Raw genomic sequence first — 22,669 nt, forward strand, 5'->3', positions numbered from 1 at the left:
AACTCCCATAAGCTATCTTCACACACACACACACACACACACACACACACACACACACACACACAGACACATCCACTGTATATATCACCACAGTTGTTTGCTATCAAGGATCATGATTTTTATATTTTGCTTGCTTTCTCTCTCTCTCTCTCTCTCTCTCTCTCTCTCTCTCTCTCTCTCTCTATCTCTCTCTTTTCTTTCTTTCTTTCTTTCTTTCTTTCTTTCTTTCTTTCTTTCTTTCTTTCTTTCTTTCTTTCTTTCTTTTTTGATGAAGGCCTGAAGGTAGCCCAGCCTTCCTTTGAACTAAGTGTATATACAGGTGAGGCTGGCCTTTAACACTTGATCCTCCTGCCTCATATCCCACATGCTATGATGGCAGACATATGTCACCAGGCTGACTTGGGGAACATCTGAGCTTGCTAAATTCATCCTTGCAACAGCCTCAAATCTTCTCTTTGCTCACACTCCTCCATTAACTCCACCCTTTCAGCTGTTCAACACAAAAGTCTTAAAACTCTTGATAATTCTATTACTCTCATCTCATGTCTAATTCCTCCCAAAGTGTGAAGCCTCTGCCATTCGAGGAGATCCAGTGTTCAGTCACTTGTCAACATCTCCACCCCCCACCCCTGTCTAGGCTGCCATCTGCTTGTGTCTGAGATGCTAGCTAGCTCTGTTGCCCTTTACTGTCCTTTATACTCCACAGATAAGACAACACCAACCTGATTCTGAAACAGTTTGGAAGATATGATTTTTTTTCAAGTTGCTTCTGTCCGATTTTTTTTTTTTAAATGGGGTATTATATTTATTTACATTTCAGATATTATCCTCTTTCCCCATTCCCCCCCCCAAGAAACCCCCTATTCCATCTCCCTCCTTCTGTATCTATGAGGGTGGGCCCCGTCCCACCCACCCACTGCCACCTCCCCACCCTCAAATTCCCCTACACTGGGGCATCTAGCCTTCAGGGGACCAGGGACCTCCTCTCCCACCGATGCCTGATAATTATGCTAACCAACCTACACCGCCGGAGCTTTTAGTTTCTGTGGTTGGCACCTGAACACTATGCTCAGTTAGCCATATGAGGTGCTCGGCAAGAGCTAGATGAATAAGTAACTATAGAGAATGTGGAGCATCTGATAAGTAAGGCGCCATCTTCTCATCTTCTCATCTCACCTGAAAAATACCAGTTCTGCGGGCCAACAGTTTCATCTATTTTGGTTATGGTATATCAGTATCTTGCATAGAGGCTCACATATAGTATCTATACAATAAATATTTTTATGGGTCATTGATTTATGGAGAAGTCCCAGCAGATAATTCCATTTTTAAATGTTTATTGAAACTATATTTTCATGCAGTATGTTCTACTTTAGGGTTTCCTCTCCCCCAACTCTGCTGAGATCATTGCCACTTTCCCTCCCACCCAAATCCACACCCTTTCTTTTACTCTTTAGAAAACAAATAGGCATGTAAAGTAATAATAATAATAATAATAATAATAATAATAATAATAATCAACAAAAGCAAACAAACTGGAACAGGACAATTCTTTATCAAGAAGTCATTCATCCTTAAGTTTTTACTTACCTGTTCCTTTGTTTCTCTTATTGCAACCAGAAATTAATTAGTAAGAATCAGCTGAGATAAGGAAATACGGTTGTGGACTGTAGGGATGTATTATTAATCAGGAAAGTGTTTGCCTTTCAAGCATAAAACTTGAGTTCAGGCCCTAGAATTCATGCTAAATACCTCGGCAAAGAGGAAGACACTTGTAGTCCTAGAGCTGGGTCATGACATATGCACGCACAGCTACACACACACACACACACACACACACACACACACACACACACAAGCACTGAAATCACAGTTACAAACTACAATGTATATCCTGCTTCTTTTTTCCAAAATACCTGGACTCTGTACCAGAGGAAGTTTGTGTTCATATAGTGGTGACACTTGGACTTCTGTAAGTGCTATAGGAAACAAGGAACAGCTGAAAGACACACAGCCATACCTCACATTCCAAACCTGGGGTCGGAGTCATGTCTGACGGGGTAGCCATGTCTGCATTTATAAGAAATGAAAACACATCCTTGTTAGTGGGATGGGGGCCACCACGAACAGATTGTATGTGTAACTAAAAAGAAGCTAGGACATTTTACAGAGATTATTTCCTTTGTTCTTCCCAAGTCTCAAGGAAGCAGATAATAAATAATAAAATACCTTTGTAATTTTACAGAAACTGAAGTTAAGCCATTGACACACCTAGTAAATAGTATGGGCAGATTCTAACTCAGAATTTCCAATTTTAGAATACTAGTATTCAATGAAGTTTCTATAAACAGCCTCCATTGATTAACTGATTGTAGCACAATTGTCTAAACAGATAAAAAATATCAAGGGAATCACCAAATATCCATCAGGAGTAACAAACTGCATTGGACTTCAACATTAAATTGTGAATCTGGCCCCTTTCCCTTGTCAGCCTCCAGCATAGGCTCAGGCAGAGATTAGACAATGCTTTGGACCATGTGGTGAGTCAGTCTGAGTGTGATGGAGAAGCAACACAGAGAAGGAAAAGACCTTGTTATCAGGCTTATCTACAAGGCACTTTCTACTGGTCTCTATCGGTACCACAAGAACTTCTGCAATACTCACTCCAAACTACAAAAGAGCCAAAGAAAGTTGCTAGAATCTTCCCTAGCTAGAACTGCAATTTGTCTTTTACAGGATTTTAAAATACTGCAAGAGTTTCCCATGGCAGTTATAAATTATCACGAACTGTAGTAGCTTAAACATAACCAATTTATTAAATTGAAGCTCTAGAAATCAGAATACTAAAATCAATGCATTCGTGCCACTATATTTGCTAAGACCTAGGGAAGAAACACACACTCTCTCTCTCTCTCTCCTGTCTCTACTCTCTCTGTGTCTCTCTTTGTCTGTCTCCCTCTCTCTGTCTCTTTCTGTCTCTCTGTCTCTGTCTCTCTGTGTCTCTGTGTCTCTCTCTGTCTCCCCTCTGTCTGTCTCTGTCTCTGTCTCTGTCTCTGTCTCTCTCTCTCTCTCTCTCTCTCTCTCTCTCTCTCTCTCTCTCTCTCTCTCTCTTCAGCTGTCATATCATTTTCTTCATGTCATCACTGACTCTTTGCCCCTGCAGTTTAAATATACTTGGCTCACAGAGAATGACATTATTAGGAGGTGTGTCCTTGTTGAAATAGGTGTGACCTTAGAAGAAGTGAGTCACTCTGGGGTTCGGCTTTGAGGTCCTATGCTCAAGCTCCACCCAGTGTGGAAGTGACAGTCTCCTTCTGCCTGCCATTGGATCAAGACATAGAACTCTCATCTCCTTCTACAGCACCATGTCCGCCTGAACACTACCATAATTACCACCATGATAATAGTTGACTGAACCTCTGAAACTGTATGGCAGTCCCAAATAAATGTTGTCTGTTCTAAGTTCTGCCTTGGACGTGGTGTCCCTTCACAGCAATGAAACCTAACTAAGGTGCCATTATGCTTATCAAAACCTTATGACTATATTAAACCTACATGGATAATTCAGGTCAAGACTCCAAGTTCAAGGTACAGTCACAAATCAATCAACAACTTTATATCAGCAAAGTCCTTTTGACATGAAACATCACACAAAGACCAACAGAGGGATGAAGACATACACTTTTTTTGAAGAGTCATCTTAGTCTACCATAATCTACAGATAACATCTATACAATTTTAGTTAATTTTGTAGGTAACCCTTATCTGTGTTCTAATTTATAGTCTCTAAATTGAAGAACAGTTAAAATATATGTCAAAAATCCCACTCACTGATCATATGAACAACATTCATGTTATAGAACTAGATGTTACCTCATGCAGAGAAAAAGGTTTAAAAGAGACTTAAATGTCATTTCCCAAGTAAAATGATGTAAGGTTCTCATTCTGTCATAGCACAAAAGCAGAAAGGAGTCTAGCGACTAGCAGGTTTTTATGAGCATCATAGAAAAAGACACAGTAGTACCTAGAATTGTCACAGAGTCACCAGCAGTGTCTGACTGTCAAATCTCGTGGCAATCACAGGACATTTCAGATTGAGATGGGTGAGTCTCTATAGTTTCTGATTCTTTTTCAATACTGTTTTGGCTATTCTAGAATAGAATATTTTATTCTAGGCTTTAGAGTCACTTTGTCAGTTTCTTTGTCAAATAGATAAATTTTAAGAATGTTGCTATTGCAACATTGTAAACTCTTCTGTACCTTGAATGCAGGATGTCTTCCCACTTGTGTCCTTCTGCCTAACTCTTTTAATAATGTTTTCCAGATTTCATTGTAACCATTCTTCAGCCCATAGCAATTTTGTTAAATGTATTTTCAAGTATTTCACGTTGTTCATTAATGTTGTTTTAGCCTGTATCATTGTGTGGCCTTGGCATGCCTAGAATTCACTATGTAAACCAGTCTGGCCTTGAATTTACAGTGTTCTGCCTGCCTCTGGCTTCTAGGTACTAGGATTAAATATCTGAACCACCAGCATATTTTATTAATTTTTGATGTGACTGCTAATGTTACTCCTTCATGTCCTTTCAGATATTGCATTGCTTGTGTAGAGAAAGACAAATTATTTTTTATATTAATCTTAACATTCTTTAAGCTTGATGGGATTTATTACTTAGTTGACTAGATAGATAGATAGATAGATAGATAGATAGATAGATAGATAGATATTGCTTTCATTCTGTTCACATTTATGAACTATAATACATGTATTCTACATGTGAAATTGTTGTGGTTAAGTAGGTTAGACATTTGAGATATATGTTGAGTATTGATTTGTAATATCAATGTAAACACTGGTATTTACAAATATCAGTCTATATCCTTGATGACAGAAGGTTCAGTCTTACTTCACAGACTTATTCATTCATAGGTTCAGTGAAGTAGGATTTCTGGCTTTTCCCAACATAAATATCTACAATGACAGATAAATTCCTTATCTTCACAAGCTTATCCCAGTGACTATCATATAATAAGCTTGCAATAAACATTAACTCATAAGGATGGTGACACTGATGATTATTATAATAAATCTCTAATCTGAGAAATAATACAGATGACTTAGAACCCTCCAGTGATTGCCTTCAGAAAATAAAATCCAATTCCTTTTGGCACAGACCTTTTTATCTCAAACCGTTTCTTTCATCCAGTCTCTTGGCTCAATTCTGAACATTCAAATTTACATGTTCTTGAACAAAATACCTTCCACATTACATGTTCCCTCTTACTTCCAAACCTTCACTTATGCTGATTTTTCAAGCTATAACATATTTTTACTTCTTCTACCTTACACCTTCTAGCTACTGATAACTTTTTGAGGCTTTACCGACAAAATAATCACTATGGCCTCCTGTGCATTGTTCCTATATAGTCCTATGTAGGTCCTATATAGTTCCTATGTAATGCATTATAATATAGTTATCCCTAAGTGTTCTTGACTGGTCAGTTCAAGACCCACCACATACACCATAATCTGTGGATACTCAAGTGCCTAGTATCAGATAATGTGTTTTTGTATATAACCTATGTTTCCTTCCTTATACTTAAATCGTCTCATCTCTTAAATGACGTATCCCTTGTATAATGTAAAAAACTATATAAACAATAATTTATCATGTATTTTATGGATGATACAAGGAACATTTTATATGTAATTAGCCCATAAAATATTTTCCAACTACTTTTGACCCATGGTTAGTCAGAAGCTACATTCATGGAAGGTTATGTTTTATAATACTTGACAACTGTTGCTTATATTAAGATCAAAGCTATAACCTATATAACATTCACACCCCACCCAGGGGCCAGGAAAGAACCAAACCCAGTATTCAAACTGAGGTTTACCAAATCTAAGTATCTGAAACTAGACTGTTGTAAATCACAACCCCAGGAGGAGTATATCAAGTTTGGCAAGACTCTATGAGTGGATTTGTAAAATAATTTCCTAGAGAAAAGTTTTATAGTCAAAGAGGTAAGTGAGGGTAGGAGCCCCAAATGCTTCCTCAGAGGCCTGGAAAATCCAGAATTTCAGTGAAGGCTCCAGAGAAAACTTGAATATGAATATATATATATATATATATATATATATATTCCATATATACACATATATATTCCATATATACATATATGTACATACATATACATCCTATACATATATATCCATAGATTTTGAAGAAACCTTGGTAGTGGTATACACTAACTGAAATGGATAAAGAGGTGGAACAACTATAGAACACACACATAGCCCTTAAAAAACAAAAGCCACTTCTGGGATTTTTATCAATTTGGTAATCCATGTACTAGCAGCTGGGATAAATTGTAGCACTACCCAAATCCCTGAATATGCCAGCTTACCTGGTGGCACTAATGCTGGTTCTGTTGGAAACAGTGGTATGCCTGCAAATAAATAGAAATACCCTGCATTGATCTGTACTTCCATAAAAGAAGACCCACCTAATTGATATACATCTTTTTGCCTTCTCGGAAGATGTTTTAGAGAAGAAAACATAAAAGAGGGATGTGAGAAGCAAAAAATAAATGTTTTAAAAAACACTTGGGAAGTTTTTTGTTTAGTTGATTGGTTGGTTTTGTTGTTGGGTTTTTTGTTTGTTTTAGAATGAGTTATTATTCTCTGTCTCAGACTTCTAATTGTAACCATTTGCCTCAGTGAAAAATTATCTGCGCTTTTCTGTTTTTAACAGTAAATTAAGCAAGGTCCATACTTACAGTCTTCTGGATAAACACATTTAAGAGTCACCTCATCCAGGATCATATTCTTGGGGCAATATGGCAAGCATCCTTCAACCCTTTTAGTGGAAAAACAAAGGAAATGAGTGTAAATAGAAAAATCTACATTAAATATTTGTAACTGAGGCTTGGTGTGCCTAAACTTTCTTCATCTTCATCATCAGTCCCCTTGGAGAATTCCGTCTGCCACTACTGCATGATGCTTAGGAAATTTATAAAACCACAACCAGGGACTCAAACAGAAGATCACTATGGTGATGGTTATGGAGGTAGAATTTGAACACAGAATGTTCAAAGTACATGCTTATGTCTGAGACACACTAAACTCATGTTCTTGGAAATGGGTGGAAACCTAGAGGAACAACCTGTGAAGTTTTATTGGATTTTGTTTGTATGTTGGGTTGGTTGATTGGTTAGGTTTTGTTGCTATAGTATATTATTACTTTTATTTCTTTAATTTAAGATTTGTCTGTGCGTATTTGCGTGCGTGTGTGTGTGTGTGTGTGTGTGTGTGTGTGTGTGTGTACCATGTGTGTGGATGCTCTCAGAATCCAGAAGAGAGTGTCAAATCCCCTGGAGATGCTGTTACAGGCAGTAGAGAGGTGCCTGTTGTTAATACTGAGAACATGACCTGAGTCCTCTATGAGAACAAGTTCTCTTAATGATAGAGCCATCTATTCTGCCCGTACTTTCATTCTGTATGTATTAGACGTCTGAGTGGATTGCTATGATATTTGACTGCTATTACCCTGAAGAGGTCTGTAGAACAAAACCTCAGCAGTGGCTTATCTCTACCTATTATTCGGTCCTAGGCTCCCTGGAAAGAAGGAGTGGTATTTAGCTGAGGTTCTTCTTATATAAGCAGGGGGCAATAATGGCAGAAGCAGGTTCTCCGGAGCTTTACAGTTTATACCAAAATTCCTTGCAGTGATACCGGTGGATGTGTTTATAGTTGTGAGCTGGGAAGGATCAGGTTCAAGACCTAGGATGTGTAGTTTGAATAGAGAACCTCATTCCTCATACGAGGTACAGAAGTAAAGTGAGTCTCAGAAGTTTCAAGATGCCATTGGCTTGAGGACTGTGTACACAATCCAGAAGACAGCATGTAGGCTACTATTCTTCTCTAGGAAGAAAGCCAAAGTATGACTAAGATCCTATTTCCCTGCCATCTGGTTGAAGCTAGTGTCCAATGTGTCCTTATTGGGAAAAAAAATGTAATCTTCCCTGTGCAGCCAAGTCTAGTTATTAGATGCTAACATGCCACCGAGAATTAATGAGGATCCTTGTATACAAAGGCTGATTATCTGCCTCTCAAATACACTAGCAGGCTGTAATCGTATTTTTAAATTTTTTTCAAAACACTTCCTATTTGCTTCATCTGTTAATTATTTGGACAAAGACTCTCAGCTTTTCTATTCAGGATAAACATGAACCTGACATGACGGTCATCACCAGCAGGGGGCAGTGTTTGTGAAGCAAATGCTTCCTCCTACTAAACAGGCTTAGTGAGGGATGGGTAGCAAAGTCTTAGATACCACATTTACAAACGGTTCCTTTAAAATATGAATAGTTGGTTTCTATGTGATCGACTGCTTGTTTTAGACAATGGACTTGAGTAATAAAACTTTAACCAATAATATAATTCTATTTGAAACTTTATCAGGCAGCAAGAGAAATTAAAGTTATAAGAGCATTGACAAACTAAAGACAGTGTATTATAGTTAAAGGAAGTAATATATATATATATATATATATATATATATATATATATATATCCATATTATATATATAATCCATATATATAATTGATATATATATATATATCAATTAGTTTTTTAATTTCTTTGTAAAAAAAAAAAAAACAAAATTACACCATTTTCCAAAAGTCATTATTTTATCTCTTATCAGTAACTTTATAGTCACACATGGCAGGGTCCTGTTTGCTTTGTCATGCAGCTAATATTATGCCCAACTTCCAATGGATAGAATCCCTCAGTGTGAAAAAGTTATTATAAGAGACAGATAATAAGAATTTATATATGTTCTGCACAATACACTGTTGACATATTTTCTCACAAACAGAACTCATTTTCAAGAAGCACTTCATTTTTTTTTTTTTTAATAGTTGCTTGGTAACAGAAACTCAAATACTCAGCAACAAGAGTGATGGATGATCTGTTTGGGCACTTGAAAGAAGGGTGCGGGGTCACATTAAAGCCCTACCTGGTGCGTTAATCTCCTTGGACCATGGACACAATCAAGGATCAGTCTAGACACTTCAGCATAAAGGATAAGAGAGAAAGAAAGGATGCACAGAAATAAGAAAGAACTTGACGGGTATAAATTTTTCCTACCATCTTCAAGGCAACCCCCATCCTCCCTATAAAGGGAAGAACTTAAAGACTAAACACTAGAGGTATTGGAGAGCTGGTGTTAGTCACCTCAGACATAGCTAATAAGTGTAATAATAAATATAATAGTAATAATAACAATAATAAGTTATAAGAGCTTACTTCCTCCCCAGCTCCCCTGGGATCATCATTACCATGTGGTCAGGCAACATCCTCACCTCCTTATAGCTACCAGAAGGTTAATGATGAGATATATTTGTGACTGTGAACAAGCCCAAAAAGTAGTAAACAGTTACACACAGAGAGAGACAGGCACACACACATGCACATGAACGTGCACATACACGTGAACATGCACGTGTAAAGAAATCAAGTAGAATTTCCTCTCCTTCCTCTACAATCACAGCACTAGGTACACAGGTAGTCAAACTCTTTTCCATCAGGCTGAGGCTTAGCTAAAACTGAGTGACCTCTGAGTCTCAGCTGACCTGCTCTTAAAAAGGGGGGGGCGGGGAGTAAGGCTATCAGCCATTCCACACGCATTAAGACTGAGAGCCCCTAAGATAGCCCATTTCTCAATTATTCACATGCCAAGAGCATTTCACAATAACAAGATAGTAATGATCATTCTGAGAAGAAGCGCCTAGATCTTTAATATAAAATGGCTTCGAAATATGCCCTCCCACTATGAGTCCATTTCCTGTTCCTCCTTCACAGCAAAACCCCTGCTTATGAAACCTGCTTGCACTTCCTGCTTCCATTCTGCCTCTTCCTCACATCTAGGGTACCAAACTCTATGAAGCTTAATATCTAATATTAAGCTTAATATCTTAAGCTTAATATCCTCAGAAGTAAACATCATTTCCTAACTTTTTTTTTTTTTTTTTATCTCATCAGAGGTCGATACAGCCTTCCGTGGAGTTAAGTGATTTGAACTTTCTGATAATTGTCCAGTTTTACCTCTGTGGACTGAAGCTCACAGAGAAAGCCACCCATGTGTTGAAAGTGATACAAGGCTGGGAAATGGCAGGTTAGAAGGCCAGATGGAAAGGGGCTGGAAGATTGCAGATCTGGAGGCGAGATCTCATGAGCTATCGTTAGTCTTCATTAACATCCAACCACTGATCCCCATTGTTCATCTGACCTAACAGTCCTTCATATCAAATAAAATCTTTGAGCAGGTACTATCAAAACAGAACAAACTACCTTCCATTGACCCAAAAGCTCAGATGCATCCAAAGCCCAAAGCCCATAGCAAATATTTCCCTCTTTGCTGTCATCTGCAGACCTCAAATTTCCATTAGTGTGTTTGAAAAATGCCTTTATTTATGTCTTCCTTTCATTTAGTATAAAAACATCATGAAACTCTTTCCACATCTGAACATGGTATTTGGGGAAACTGGAATCCATGCTCTGAAGGTTTGGATGGAGAATAAAGTATCTCTTAACGCTTTGGAGTAAGAACTGTTCTTTGCAAGGAACACCGTCAAAGAGGCGAGTTCATCCAGGTCCAATCTCTCCAGGCTAGGGTCACTTTGGAGTGCTTAAGTCCTCTTCCCTGTCATTCATTCTAAACTCTAAGTTTGAAACATCTCCAGAATCTGATCACATGATCTCTGAAGACTCCCCGATCAGCCAAATCCCTTTTGAGCTCCGTAACTGGCACATTCTGTTCACCACCAACAATCCATTTCAGTTCAACATCCATGGAGCACATGATAGGTCTTACCATTTCTTTGAACAAAGTGTGTCAATGTTATCTGTCTCTCAGTAAGTGCCCAACTCTTCACAACAGACTTGCCAGCTGCAAGGGTTCTCTGGTCTCATCCTCCACTTCTTTCATGACTATTCATGTTTTACTTTACTTAAACAACTTTGCTGAGCTTCAAATACACCAAATATGTTCCTACCACAGGACCTTTGCGTATTTCTCAGATCGAATGTTTCTGCTTTAAATATCAATAGGGCCAGTTGCCTGGCTTCTTCCAGATATCTGAGAAGATCACAACTTCCCAATGTCCTCTTTTCCTACTACCAGAGGTCTCTCTCTCTCTCTCTCTCTCTCTCTCTCTCTCTCTCTCTCTCTCTCTCTCTCTCTCCATCCTCCACTTCTTCCTCCTTCTCGTCCTTCTCTTCCTCCTACCATTATTTTCTCTATAACACACCACAGCACTATCTAACCACACAACATATTCTATATGTACACTTGTAGTTATTTTCTGCTTCAACCCATCTGTAGGCCACATGAGGTCAGGTGTTTGTCTATTCCTTTCATAATATGATCTAGCAACAACCAGAATTACTCACATATAATATCAATCTTCAATATCTGTTTGAGATTAAAACTTAAGCAACCCATCGGTTACCATGTGGAACAAACAGATTTTGGATTTGTTTTTCTACTTTTCAACCAACACAAAATCATCTAGGACAGAATCTATTGCTACTGAAATTTGTAGGCTTATGGGCTGTTACTTACGGTGGAAGGAATGCACAGGCTAGGGCTTCTGGATCACTACATGTTTTAAAACATGGAGTAGCGCAAGGTTCATATCTCCACTCACACATCCTCCTGTAAGGTACCACTGCCTGGATTTCTGAGACAACAAGAGGAAGTTGGGATTATACACATTGAGGCACATATTTTGAAAACTAGTAACTTCTGATATGACCCTGAGTGAGTTTTGGCACCTCTTTCATCATAGTGTTCTATAACAGACAAGACTGTCTGGTAACAGCATTATGATTCCCATGGAACCAGAAGATCTGGTGCTCACACTGAATGACTAAATGCATATCTAGCCACCAAAGATTTTAATGCTTTCCTGTCTCTTACATTTAGTGACACTTTTATCAGTTTTCCCATCATAGTAGTTGAGAACTTTACTTTTAACAGCATTATTTTATTCTGTTTTATTCTTGCACAACTCTGCTGAGGAAATGTTACTGGTTATCTAAAATGAAACATGTCTTCATTGTAATATCCAAGCATCTAGCCAGCCCCAAGCAATGAGGAAAATTATTTAAAAAAAAATACAAACACACATCTCAAGAGCAAAACTCTTGGGAGCATGTGTCATCCTTGTCCTACACAAAATCTAGCACATTGTCTCATACATGATAAGTATTGCTTGAATACCAAAGTAAAAATCAGTGTGATTGAAAGACAAATGTCTGTAATTCTAGAGGATTCTTTGCTTAAAACCTTTTCTCCTATAGACTCTGGCAATAAATTTTCTTTCCCACATCATGCAGAAGTCTTTCTGGAACAGCTCAGATTTACCTGTACATAACATATCATTTAAACACATACCTTGACTCTTCTCCCATGAAGACTTTAATTCTAAAGTGTGACAAAGAAATGAGCTGTTTCAGAAAGATTGCTTGTGTGTGCAGGGCTCAGCTGGAGTTCTGGATTTGTGGATCCTAAAAGAGGACTGGCTTTAAGACCAGAAGAGACCGCTAGAGTCTCCCAGTGGATGAAGCCTCTAGTGGTCAGTATCTCATTTGCTGCTTCTGACCATCCCTGACTTTAACATCAGTGAGATGGCTAGATCTGATTCTAGTAGAGCAGACATCTGGATTAATGGGGAAATGGAAGCTTACTAAGTTCTTTACATAAAATCAATTAACATAATCACAGCACTCTCAGAATGTTATACAGGTATGTCAGTATTTTTTTTTCTCAAGAGCCTAGAAGAAGAAGAAATGGCTTCAGATGGAATTAGCTATTCCCAACTTTTAGAGCCCACTTGGGCTTCTTATAATACCTGCAGAATGCCATAGGAATGCACTATGCAAATAAAAAGGGAAAATGTTGAGACTAACCCAGGCCTGCCTTCCTAAGCCAGGGCATCCTGAAAAGTCTGTGCTTAGAAAAGTCAGTGGAGCCCACAGGCTGTTCCCTCTGCTGAAGTGCATCCGGAGTATGTAAAGACAAGACACTACCTGCTCTGACCCACTATCCTGAGCAGGGGAGCTGGGAGTAAGGACCTTAGCTCACTGTGAATCCTAAGCCTCTGTGGATTCCCAACACCTATAGGAAAATAATAAAGCTCCTTGTCCTGACCCCTTCTGTGTCATTGAACAAAACAAATGCTGAAGCCATCAGGGCTCCTGTGGGCCTGCTTTGAGCCCCTCTCTAGGGCTATCAACACTATCAACTGCATTTATACAAAACTCCTGCCAGACTTAAAATCTGTGAACCCAGGGATTTGTGCTATAGAATACTTTAAAACGCAATGTGGGTTTCCTGACATCCACCCATTAAGGAACTTTTCAGAAGCCCATGCCCAGTGGAGAGGGCAAATGATTAGCAATATTGATCTTCTTCAGGGGATCAATTAAAACAGAGCAGCGTTTGGGAGACTTCAGAGAGAAATCCAGCTGCTGCATTTTGAAAACAGCAGGACTTCAGCTGTACAAAGAGAGGATTGCTTCCAGACTTTGCAGATCTCTTCAATGGTAGACCACAAAGGCTCTTTCTTAGAAATCAGATCGAGCTTCTCCTAAACTAAAGAAACTTCCCAGAGGTCAATAAATCCAGTCACTCTTGGATTCAGAAGGTAGAGATAAATATGCTTTCTTTGAGTCTAAGAATCAGATTGATATAAAGTTCTTCTTATGAAAAAAATTTAGATACAAATACTAGACCATTTCATGAGATGTGAATGATTGGGTTCTGATGCAAAAACTCAGTAAGTGCTATTAGTAATATATGGAGAAATAACTATAAAGTTATTAGAGTTATTCTAATCCATTAATATCCATGCAGTTAGCATAATAGATAAAAAATCAGCATTATTTTTCCTGTTTAGCTGATAAGTAGCCTGAAGAGTAGAAAGCTTAGGGTCACATGACTCGGATACCTAACGTTAGCATCTTCCATGGCCTGCACATAGACCTAATGTTACCACCTGACATAGTCTTCACAGCATAAGAACTTGTGCTCCTCTTTGGAGCTCTTGGGAAGCACACCTTCTATGCTGAAGCTACTTGACTGCTTGAATTCTTCCGAGTCATCGTATTTTGATGCTTTAACACTGGAATCCATAAAAACGATGAAGTAGCCTTTCTTGCTGTATAATTCGAATGCACTGTAACCAGGAATCCAGAGGCCTTGGTGGTGGAAAAACGTTGCTCTCTGACGAAATTCCGAGTTTGCCCGCCACAGCCGCAAGCTAAGGGTGTCATTGTCATGGACATAGAGAAAGTAGTTTGGCCTCTCAGCAGATTCCAAGGAAACAAGGGCCAATGCTGTAAAACAGGGGGGTCTTAATGACTTAGAGACTCAGGGGAAGGCAGAACACAGGCAAGGGCCTTACAATATGCATCCACGAGGTTGAAAACAAACATTTCGACATGCAAAATTAATGCCTATCTCAAGCATGTTGGACATGAATTGAAAGATTTCAACGAGAAAAACCAACACTTTAACTGTAGTGGCTAACAGTGAATCCTCGCCAAACCAATCTCTGGCAGGTTCTGGTTTTTAATTTACCTATTTTGCCCTTGAGAAAGGGAAAAAAATAGATATGTATACTTATGGGCTGTAATGCTTTCACATATAAAACCTATAAACCACTAAACTGTGTGACAGAAAAAAAATTAGAAAACAGGAAACATATTAATTTAAGTGTGTAAGCAACTGCTCTTTATATCAGTGGGATCTTTAGGAAAAATGCTTCTCATAAAGGATTTTGCTACATTAAGAAATGTTATACACTCAATAGTAATGTATATTTCCCAAAGATGACAAAAATGGCTAATGAGCAATCAGACTTTACAAAGAATTTAATATGCATGATAGTATTGTGTTAATTTGCTTTGAAATTGTACTTTATAAGATATAAACCATTTCATTGAAATATTGTGTTGATTTTTTGGAAAAGACAGTATGAATCATAAAATCCAGAAATCTATCAAATGCAATGCTACCAAGGACATTTATTTTGTCCTTAAAACTGGCAAAGATCATGACTGAGAAGCCAAAGATACAAAATAAAATCAAATAATTTTTCATACAAAGAAAATCAGGTGTGACTAATACAAATTAAAACTTCTGATTTCTCCTTCCAGTCTGAGCCCAGGAACTGAGCAGATCCAAGACTGCAGCTCTGCCCCCAATCACACAGAACCCAGAGGAAGCAGGGATCCCACGAACTCTAACCCGGGCAGTATCTTAGGTAAGCAGACAGCAACGTTCACCCCAAACAGGGAGTAACTGGAACCCACAAGGACCCAGGAAGTCACTCCCGGCCTGGAGCACTGGTTCCCTTTGGTCTGGGCCAGAGCAGTGAGCAGATCTTGGGTGGCAGCTCTGCCCCCAATCTCTAAGAATCCAGAGGAAACGGGGATCCCAGAGCTCTAACCTGGGTACCATCCTGTCTGCGCTTGAGCACTGAACAGATTTTGGACCCCAGTGCTTACCCCAGTAGTTACACCCACCCCACAAAGTTCTGATACAACCAAGATAATAGGAAAGACAGGCTCCAGTCAGGGACAGGGCAGGTGGCACTAAGGAGATACAGATGGCAAAAGGCAAGTGCAAGAACATAAGCATCAGTAACCCAGGGTACTTGGCATCATTAGCTCCCACACTAGAAAGTCCTGAATTCTTCATATCACCAGGAAAGCAAGATTCAGATTTAAAATCACTTCTAATGATGATGATAGAGGACTTTAAGAAGGACATAAATAACATGCTCAAAGAATTTGAGGAGAACACAAGTAAACAGGTAGAAGCCCTTAGTTAACTCAGTCATTCTGGATTTCTGACGGGTTGAAAACTTATAGTCTCATAACCAATCCTGGCTATTTACCTTGAGAGAAAAGATTTGAGTAGATGGTTTTCAGCTGACATTCATTCTAAAGCCAAGGGAAAAGCCAGGTTCAGAACTAAGTGTTTTAGTTAGGATAGATGACAGGTTCAGGTTAGTCAACAAAATGATGGACTGGGTATTAGGACGATCTTGTACCTCACTGGTACAAATTGGCATAATTATGCTCTAATTGTATTTTAAGAGAAAAGTTTTATTTTAACAGGAAGGGTGATATGTAGGAGGAGCTAAGGTGGGAGGAGTACTGAGAAGAAGAGAAGGAGTAAGGAGAAGAGGAGAAGTAGGAGAGGAGAAGCTAGGTTATGAGAGAGAGAAAGAGAGAGAGAGAGAGAGAGAGAGAGAGAGAGAGAGAGAGAGAGAGAGAAAGAGGGGGGATATCGAGGCAGATGTTCACGTGTCTCCACCAGTCAAAGATAGTTTATATATCTAGGTTGGATAGTGGGTTACACTTCTGATTGAGCATTACCAAACTTATAAAGCCTTTGATTAACATTTTTAAAAAGTGTATAAATGCAAAAAGGAAAAGGGGGCATGGGATAGGGGTTTTCTAAGGGGGGAATGGGGAAAGGGGATGGCATCTGAAGTGTAAATAAAATATCCAATAAAAAAATCACAAAATAATTGTTTTGAGAGTTGTATATTGAAGAATACATAGCCTTGCTTTATCTACTCATCAAGCAAGCTGAGCAGACCTGCTCGAACCTCTGATGTCCTGGAATTCCAGCTGGATGCAGTGAAGACACAGTGTCAGAGGCTTATCAATTTACTCTTCCCCCCAACCCCTCTTCTAATATCTCAACACCCATAATCAACTTGAAGAAGTTAATGAAGAGTCGGCACCCCTATTCCCTGGGCTTGGGGACTAATGTGGTTAATATTGGACTGTCTTTCTAGGGAAAAGTAGTGGTTTTGGTGGAACAGGGAGGATTAGCTAGGATTTATTGCATAGCCATAACCTACTGGTAGAAATATGTATACTTGTTATTAAGATGAAGTTATAATTTCTTAAATGGTACAAAATTTACTTTGATTTCAAATTTAAGGTTTTCATTGGTACGAGCTTCTTATTAATATAAAAGTGAGATGAATATTGTTACTATCATAGGCATTGCGACTGTATAACACATTTAGGAATACAAGGCTTAGACCCAGTCCTTTAACTTTTTTAACTGATTTGAGATGGTTAGACTGTGAGTTAAAGGCCTATAGCAAATTCATGGCTTTGAGTTTATTGTTAGGGTGTTTTCTATATTTTCTTTAGAAATAGCTGAGAGGAGTTAACAGACAACAGTCCAGATTGCCTTACATAAATAGGTGGTTTTCAAAACATCAGAAATCCACAGAATTGACGTTACAAACATTTCTGTATTAATGTTCATTTTGATTAGAGACCTGTCTGCTCCTGACAGCTTCCTGTCTTGGATTCTAAGAAGAAATTTAGCATCTTTGGAGTTATTCCAATTGTGGTGAGTCAGCCACTAGGCGAGAATTGCCTCTTTCCATCTACAGACAAATCACTGTCCAGAAAAGGACACACTTGCAGAATAGTCGACTGATTATATCTGCCAAGACAAAGTAATCAGCCCATAATAATTCTGCATCACTAGGTCTGTCAGATGATCCTGGGCCAGAAGGCTGAAGATCGGATGCTCCAACATTCTGTAGTATAAGGATTGTCCAGGTATTCAGTGGTCTCTGTAAACTGGCTATGTTTTAGAAGCTATGCTTTGTGCTTTCCATAATTTCAGTTAATTCATTCATTCTGGATTTCTGATGGGGTTGAAAACTTATAGTCTCATAGCCAATCCTTGCTATTTACTTTGAGAAAAAAGATTTGAGAGGATGGTTTTCAGCTGACATTCATTCTAAAGCCAAGAAAAAAAAGCCAGGTTCAGAACTAAGTCTTTTATTTAGGAGAGATGACAGAGGTTCTGCTTAGTCAACAAAATGATGGACTGGGTATTAGGTCTATCTTGCACCTTACTGACATAAATTGGTATAATTATGCTCTAACTGTATTTTGAGAGAAAAGTTTAATTTAACAGGAAGGGTGATATGTAGGAGGAGCTAAGATGGGAGGAGTAAGGAGAGGAGGAGGAGAAGGAGAGGAGGAGCTAGGTGATGAGAGAGAAAAAGAGAGGGGGGCCAGACATGGAGGCAGATGTTCACATGTCTCTGCCAGTCAAAGATAGTTGATATATATATAGGTTGAGTATTGGGTTACACTTCTGATTGAGAATTACCAAACTTATAAAGCCTTTGATTAACATTTTTAAAAAGTATATAAAGGCAAAAAGGAAAAAGGGGCATGGGATAGGGGTCTTCTGGGGGGGGGGAATGGGGAAAGGGGATGGCATCTGAAATGTAAATAAAATATCCAATAAAAGAAAAAATTTTAAAAAAACCTTTTGATTTTCAGAACATAGAGAGTTCATTTTCTAGAACAAAAGAAGTATTTTATCATATTCACTAATTTCTTGCGCTTTTAGAAGAAGCTGCGTATGGTTCTGGGTAGACTTCAATGAAAATGTAGCTTGGCACCACAGGCCAGAAGGGGGCACACCCACCAGTAAGAACAGGTGCTGGGCAAATACAAGCCTGGGATATAATTTGCTGATACAAGTCAGTAAACTAAGGCAATTTTAAAAACACTGAGATCAGAACAAATGAGATGCACTAATGACAAAACACTGTCATTATTTTCTACACTCTGACATGCACGTTCTATACTCAACTCATGTAACACCAAATCAAATCTTTCCTATTCACTTTAACCATCTATTAAAATCCTTTAAATGTTAAGAATGAACAGTCTTTTAAATATTTTCAAATTAAATTCTGTGGTTAATACCATAAACATTTAATCAGTGAGTTGTCCCATATCAAACGGACTCTATCAAACATCTGTAGTTCTAACATAACAATGCCAATAGATAAGCGAATTATTTTATATGTAAAATAGCCATTTTGTCTGCAGAAAGTTCGTTTTATATTCCTTGGGGGAATTTAGAAAATATCATAGCATATGAAATCTCCAATTAGTACTTGGGGAACAGTTCATGAAAAACTGAGTTGAAGAACCAAATTTGCATCTTCAACAATACTTACAGGATGTCTTCTCTTTGAAAAGGCCCGGAGTGATCATAAAAATAAAAAATAAATTACCACGATCACTGCTTCTTGGCAAAGAGAAAATGCTTCTACTGGTTATATTGGCACCGAGAACAAGGCCACTTTGCCCATAACTTGCCAGCATATAAGGTCCTTCTCCAAGCCCTGGCGAAGTCACAAGTAAAATCATTATAAATTAGCATTGCACTTTAAGTTTTTAAAAATAAAAATACTCTATAAATATTGGGCATTTAAAATTTATTCACTGATAAACCAACAACTATATTTTTAAAATAAACAAGAATTTAGTATAAAATATATTTACTTAGATGATTTAAGCTATATAAATACAGATGAATACATATGTTTATGTGTATAAATATGTATATGCATCCATACGTGAATTATTTTTATATATTAAAAAAAACTGGATGGGGAAATGACTTGATCTTTTGTTCTTCTAATTCTCTCACCTCTAAGAAGAAATTTGTCTAGATGACCTTGCAGTCTAACTTCCAAGGATACAAATACATATAGCACATGAAGTTTATCTGTAGCCTATGGGATGGCTCAGCAAATAAAAGTGGTTTCTGCCCTAGCCCAATGGCCTATGTTTGTTTGATTCCTAGAACCCACAGTGGGAGAAAGAACCTGGCTCATGAAGGCTCTCTTCTGACTTCTACATATATGCTATAACATACAGCACACGCATGCGCATGTACTCACACATACATATGCACGCATACACACATACAGACACAAATGCAGGCACAGACACACACTAAATGATGATTATAAATAAAATAAAAATGTGAAGATATTTATCTGCACTAATAGCCTCACACTATGATGCTCTTCTAATTGCATAGCATTAAAAAAAAAAAGAATTCAAAGACACAATATACACAACATACAATATTTTACTCTTTGGGGAATTTTAATTTTTCACCAGTAACATGAGTCTACAATAAAGAGAAAATAAGATGCCTAAACCCAGACCCGAAACTCCTCAGAGAAATTTTTCTGCCAACCTAATCTCATAAAAATAAGTATATAAATGATAACTATGTTCAGTAATACTTTAAATTACAATTTTATGATGAGATTAATGTGACATCAACCCAATTTGTGCACTATTACCATCCTTAATATAATTGAGTACAGTAAAACTTCTATGTAATAAAGTCACTCTGAACTTCATTATATAACTTCATTATATAACAATGTTGATCAGGATCCTAATGCCTTTGCCCGTGTACAGTAATAATGATGTCACTCCCCTTACACTCTAAGAAAATGACACACAACAACCATGAGGACCTTAACACACAGCACTGATGCTAAGGGTTATTGAGACAATCTTGGCCACAACCTTTGCTATTTCTGATTTTTGTCTTCTGATAACTATTTATTTCTGTATTTCCTTTAAATACTGGAACTACCTATACATCATAGTTTCTGACATATAGGAAATAAACAGGGGAAAGAAAGTTCTGCTGTAAATGTCCAGAGAAGCCAAGATAGCTTATAATAGCTGTGAAATTATTTAGAGTAAACAAACTGAGAAAAGCCACTTAAAACAATGTTGTGGTTGGTTTGTTAGTTTTTTAATAATTTCTATTAGCAACCTCTACAATTCTATAATCTTCTTTAGTCACCTATCTTTACTGCAATAAATTCTTTCTCCTGGGAACAGTGACACTTTTTCCTATTACTTCAATCATAGAAAATCAGTTCCTTGCCTAACAGTGTCTCCTCATAGATGGATGTCCCGTGTTCACCTTCTGATACTGTAAATATGGCATCATAAGTGGAACTAAAGAAAGTGGTTTGAGAATTCTGCAACACAATAGAAAACAGACTGCCACAATTGTGGCCGACTCAACAGAAGCAATGGGTATCAAGCCACAAGTGGTATAACTGGAGTCAGGGTGCCCTGACTCCAGTGGTCTGAAGGGGAGGACCTGGAGCAGAGTGGTGGGAGAGTAAAGGTTTAAATGAGGAAGTCACCAAGTCACCTCCTTATGCACAGAAGTGTTAACCACACCTGGTCTGGCAGTTCAGACTTGAAGCTCAGTGCCTTCAAAGTCCTAAGCGCTTATTAAGTCCCAGTTGATCATTACGTTTATGCTAAGTGACTTTGGCAAAGTTATTTAATTTCTTCATGCCTCAATTTCCTCTTAAATAAAATGTTAACGGGAGCTACTTTTATTATTACTGTTGCTATTATTAGTCAATCAATCATATATTTAATTGTGAAGCCCAGAAGATTGATATACTCAATCCCATGTCTCTGTCTCCCCGCCCTCCAACCCCAACCCCAACCCCACCCCCACTCCTGCTTCCTTCCCCTTCCCTGTCTCTGGCTCCTTCTGTGTGTGTTTCTTTCTGTCTCTGTCTTCTGCTATCTAGCTTTCTCTTCTCCTTTTCCTAAGTGTGTGTGTGTGTGTGTGTGTGTGTGTGTGTGTGTGTGTGTGTGTCCCTGTATGTGTAAATTTCTACTTCTCGGATAAAAATTTTCTTACAAAGTATACGTTTGGTTAGATTTTCTTTTACCATAGAATTTTGCTAATGTTGACTTTTATTCAACCTTCGATTTCTATAAATGTAACAGAATTAGCACAAGCAGCTTCCCTTTCATTTCTTAATCACCTCCATGTCTTTGAGGTTATCGAGGGTTCTTTATATAATCTCAGCCATTAGCTACCTCCTGAGCTTAGATGGGTTGCTGGCCATGGGTACCTACAACCATTGCTCTAATTTCCACATTCTCCATCACAGTCTGGAGTCACCCAAGCACTGACAAGATGTCACCTCTCCAGACCCGCTCACTTGTCTGAACTAAGTTTCGGTCACTGTGTCTGTCTCACTGTATCATTTGAGAAAACACAAGCCCTGCGTCTGCTGCCTTCTGACTTCTGTACTGATGTTCTCATACCCCTGTTTCCACACTTGTGTAAAACACCCACTCAGATACTTCACTACAAGCCCAGATGCTTGCTGAATCAAAAGGCTTCGACTGTCATTGCATTAAGTTTTCAGTTTGATAATATGTGCATTTTACAACAGTAGTAAAGTGCATTTCTCATGTTATCATCTTTATTTCATTTCTTTGTTTTCAACAATACAATAAAATTTACCTATAGCCACAATGATGTTTAATGATCACCAGGATTTATTCTACCAAAGTAAAACTTTCTATTCTTTGAGCGGCATCTGTTCTCTCCTTGCAAATCCTCCTCTGTCACCTCTACTAAATATCAGGTTTTTCTTCCACCCCTGTGAGCCTATTTAAAATAATACATGTAAATGTACACAAATAGAATTTCATTCTGCCTGGATAATTTTATTCAGCTTAACATGTTTTATGCTCAATCGTGCTGTCATAAATAATAAAAGTCTTACTTTTATTTAACTACTGAATAGCTCGAAGAAAGGATTTTAGGTGTTCTCACCACAGATAGTAAACGTTGAGATGGCAGACTCGCCAAGTAGTCTGATCTTATCATTCCAGTGTGCATTCATATATAAGAACACCACCTTTGCCATACATATAAAAGCTTA

At 38.1% G+C, this 22,669-nt stretch overlaps 1 protein-coding gene across 1 annotated transcript in view; it reads right to left on the minus strand.

Moving 5' to 3' along the window:
- The window catches only part of Otogl (otogelin like), a 140,615-nt gene that overhangs the window by 26,602 nt on the left and 91,344 nt on the right, over positions 1–22,669 (minus strand). Inside the window, exons 32-37 of the mRNA XM_076920159.1 lie at positions 19,103–19,270; positions 14,133–14,411; positions 11,635–11,752; positions 6,784–6,863; positions 6,412–6,453; positions 2,021–2,070 (exon numbers count right to left, since the gene is read on the minus strand). Coding sequence (XP_076776274.1) covers positions 2,021–2,070; positions 6,412–6,453; positions 6,784–6,863; positions 11,635–11,752; positions 14,133–14,411; positions 19,103–19,270 — 737 coding nt within the window. The remainder of the gene's footprint in view (positions 1–2,020; positions 2,071–6,411; positions 6,454–6,783; positions 6,864–11,634; positions 11,753–14,132; positions 14,412–19,102; positions 19,271–22,669) is intronic.

Source organism: Arvicanthis niloticus, chromosome 22 (genome assembly GCF_011762505.2).
Source record: "Arvicanthis niloticus isolate mArvNil1 chromosome 22, mArvNil1.pat.X, whole genome shotgun sequence".
NCBI lineage: Eukaryota > Metazoa > Chordata > Mammalia > Rodentia > Muridae > Arvicanthis > Arvicanthis niloticus.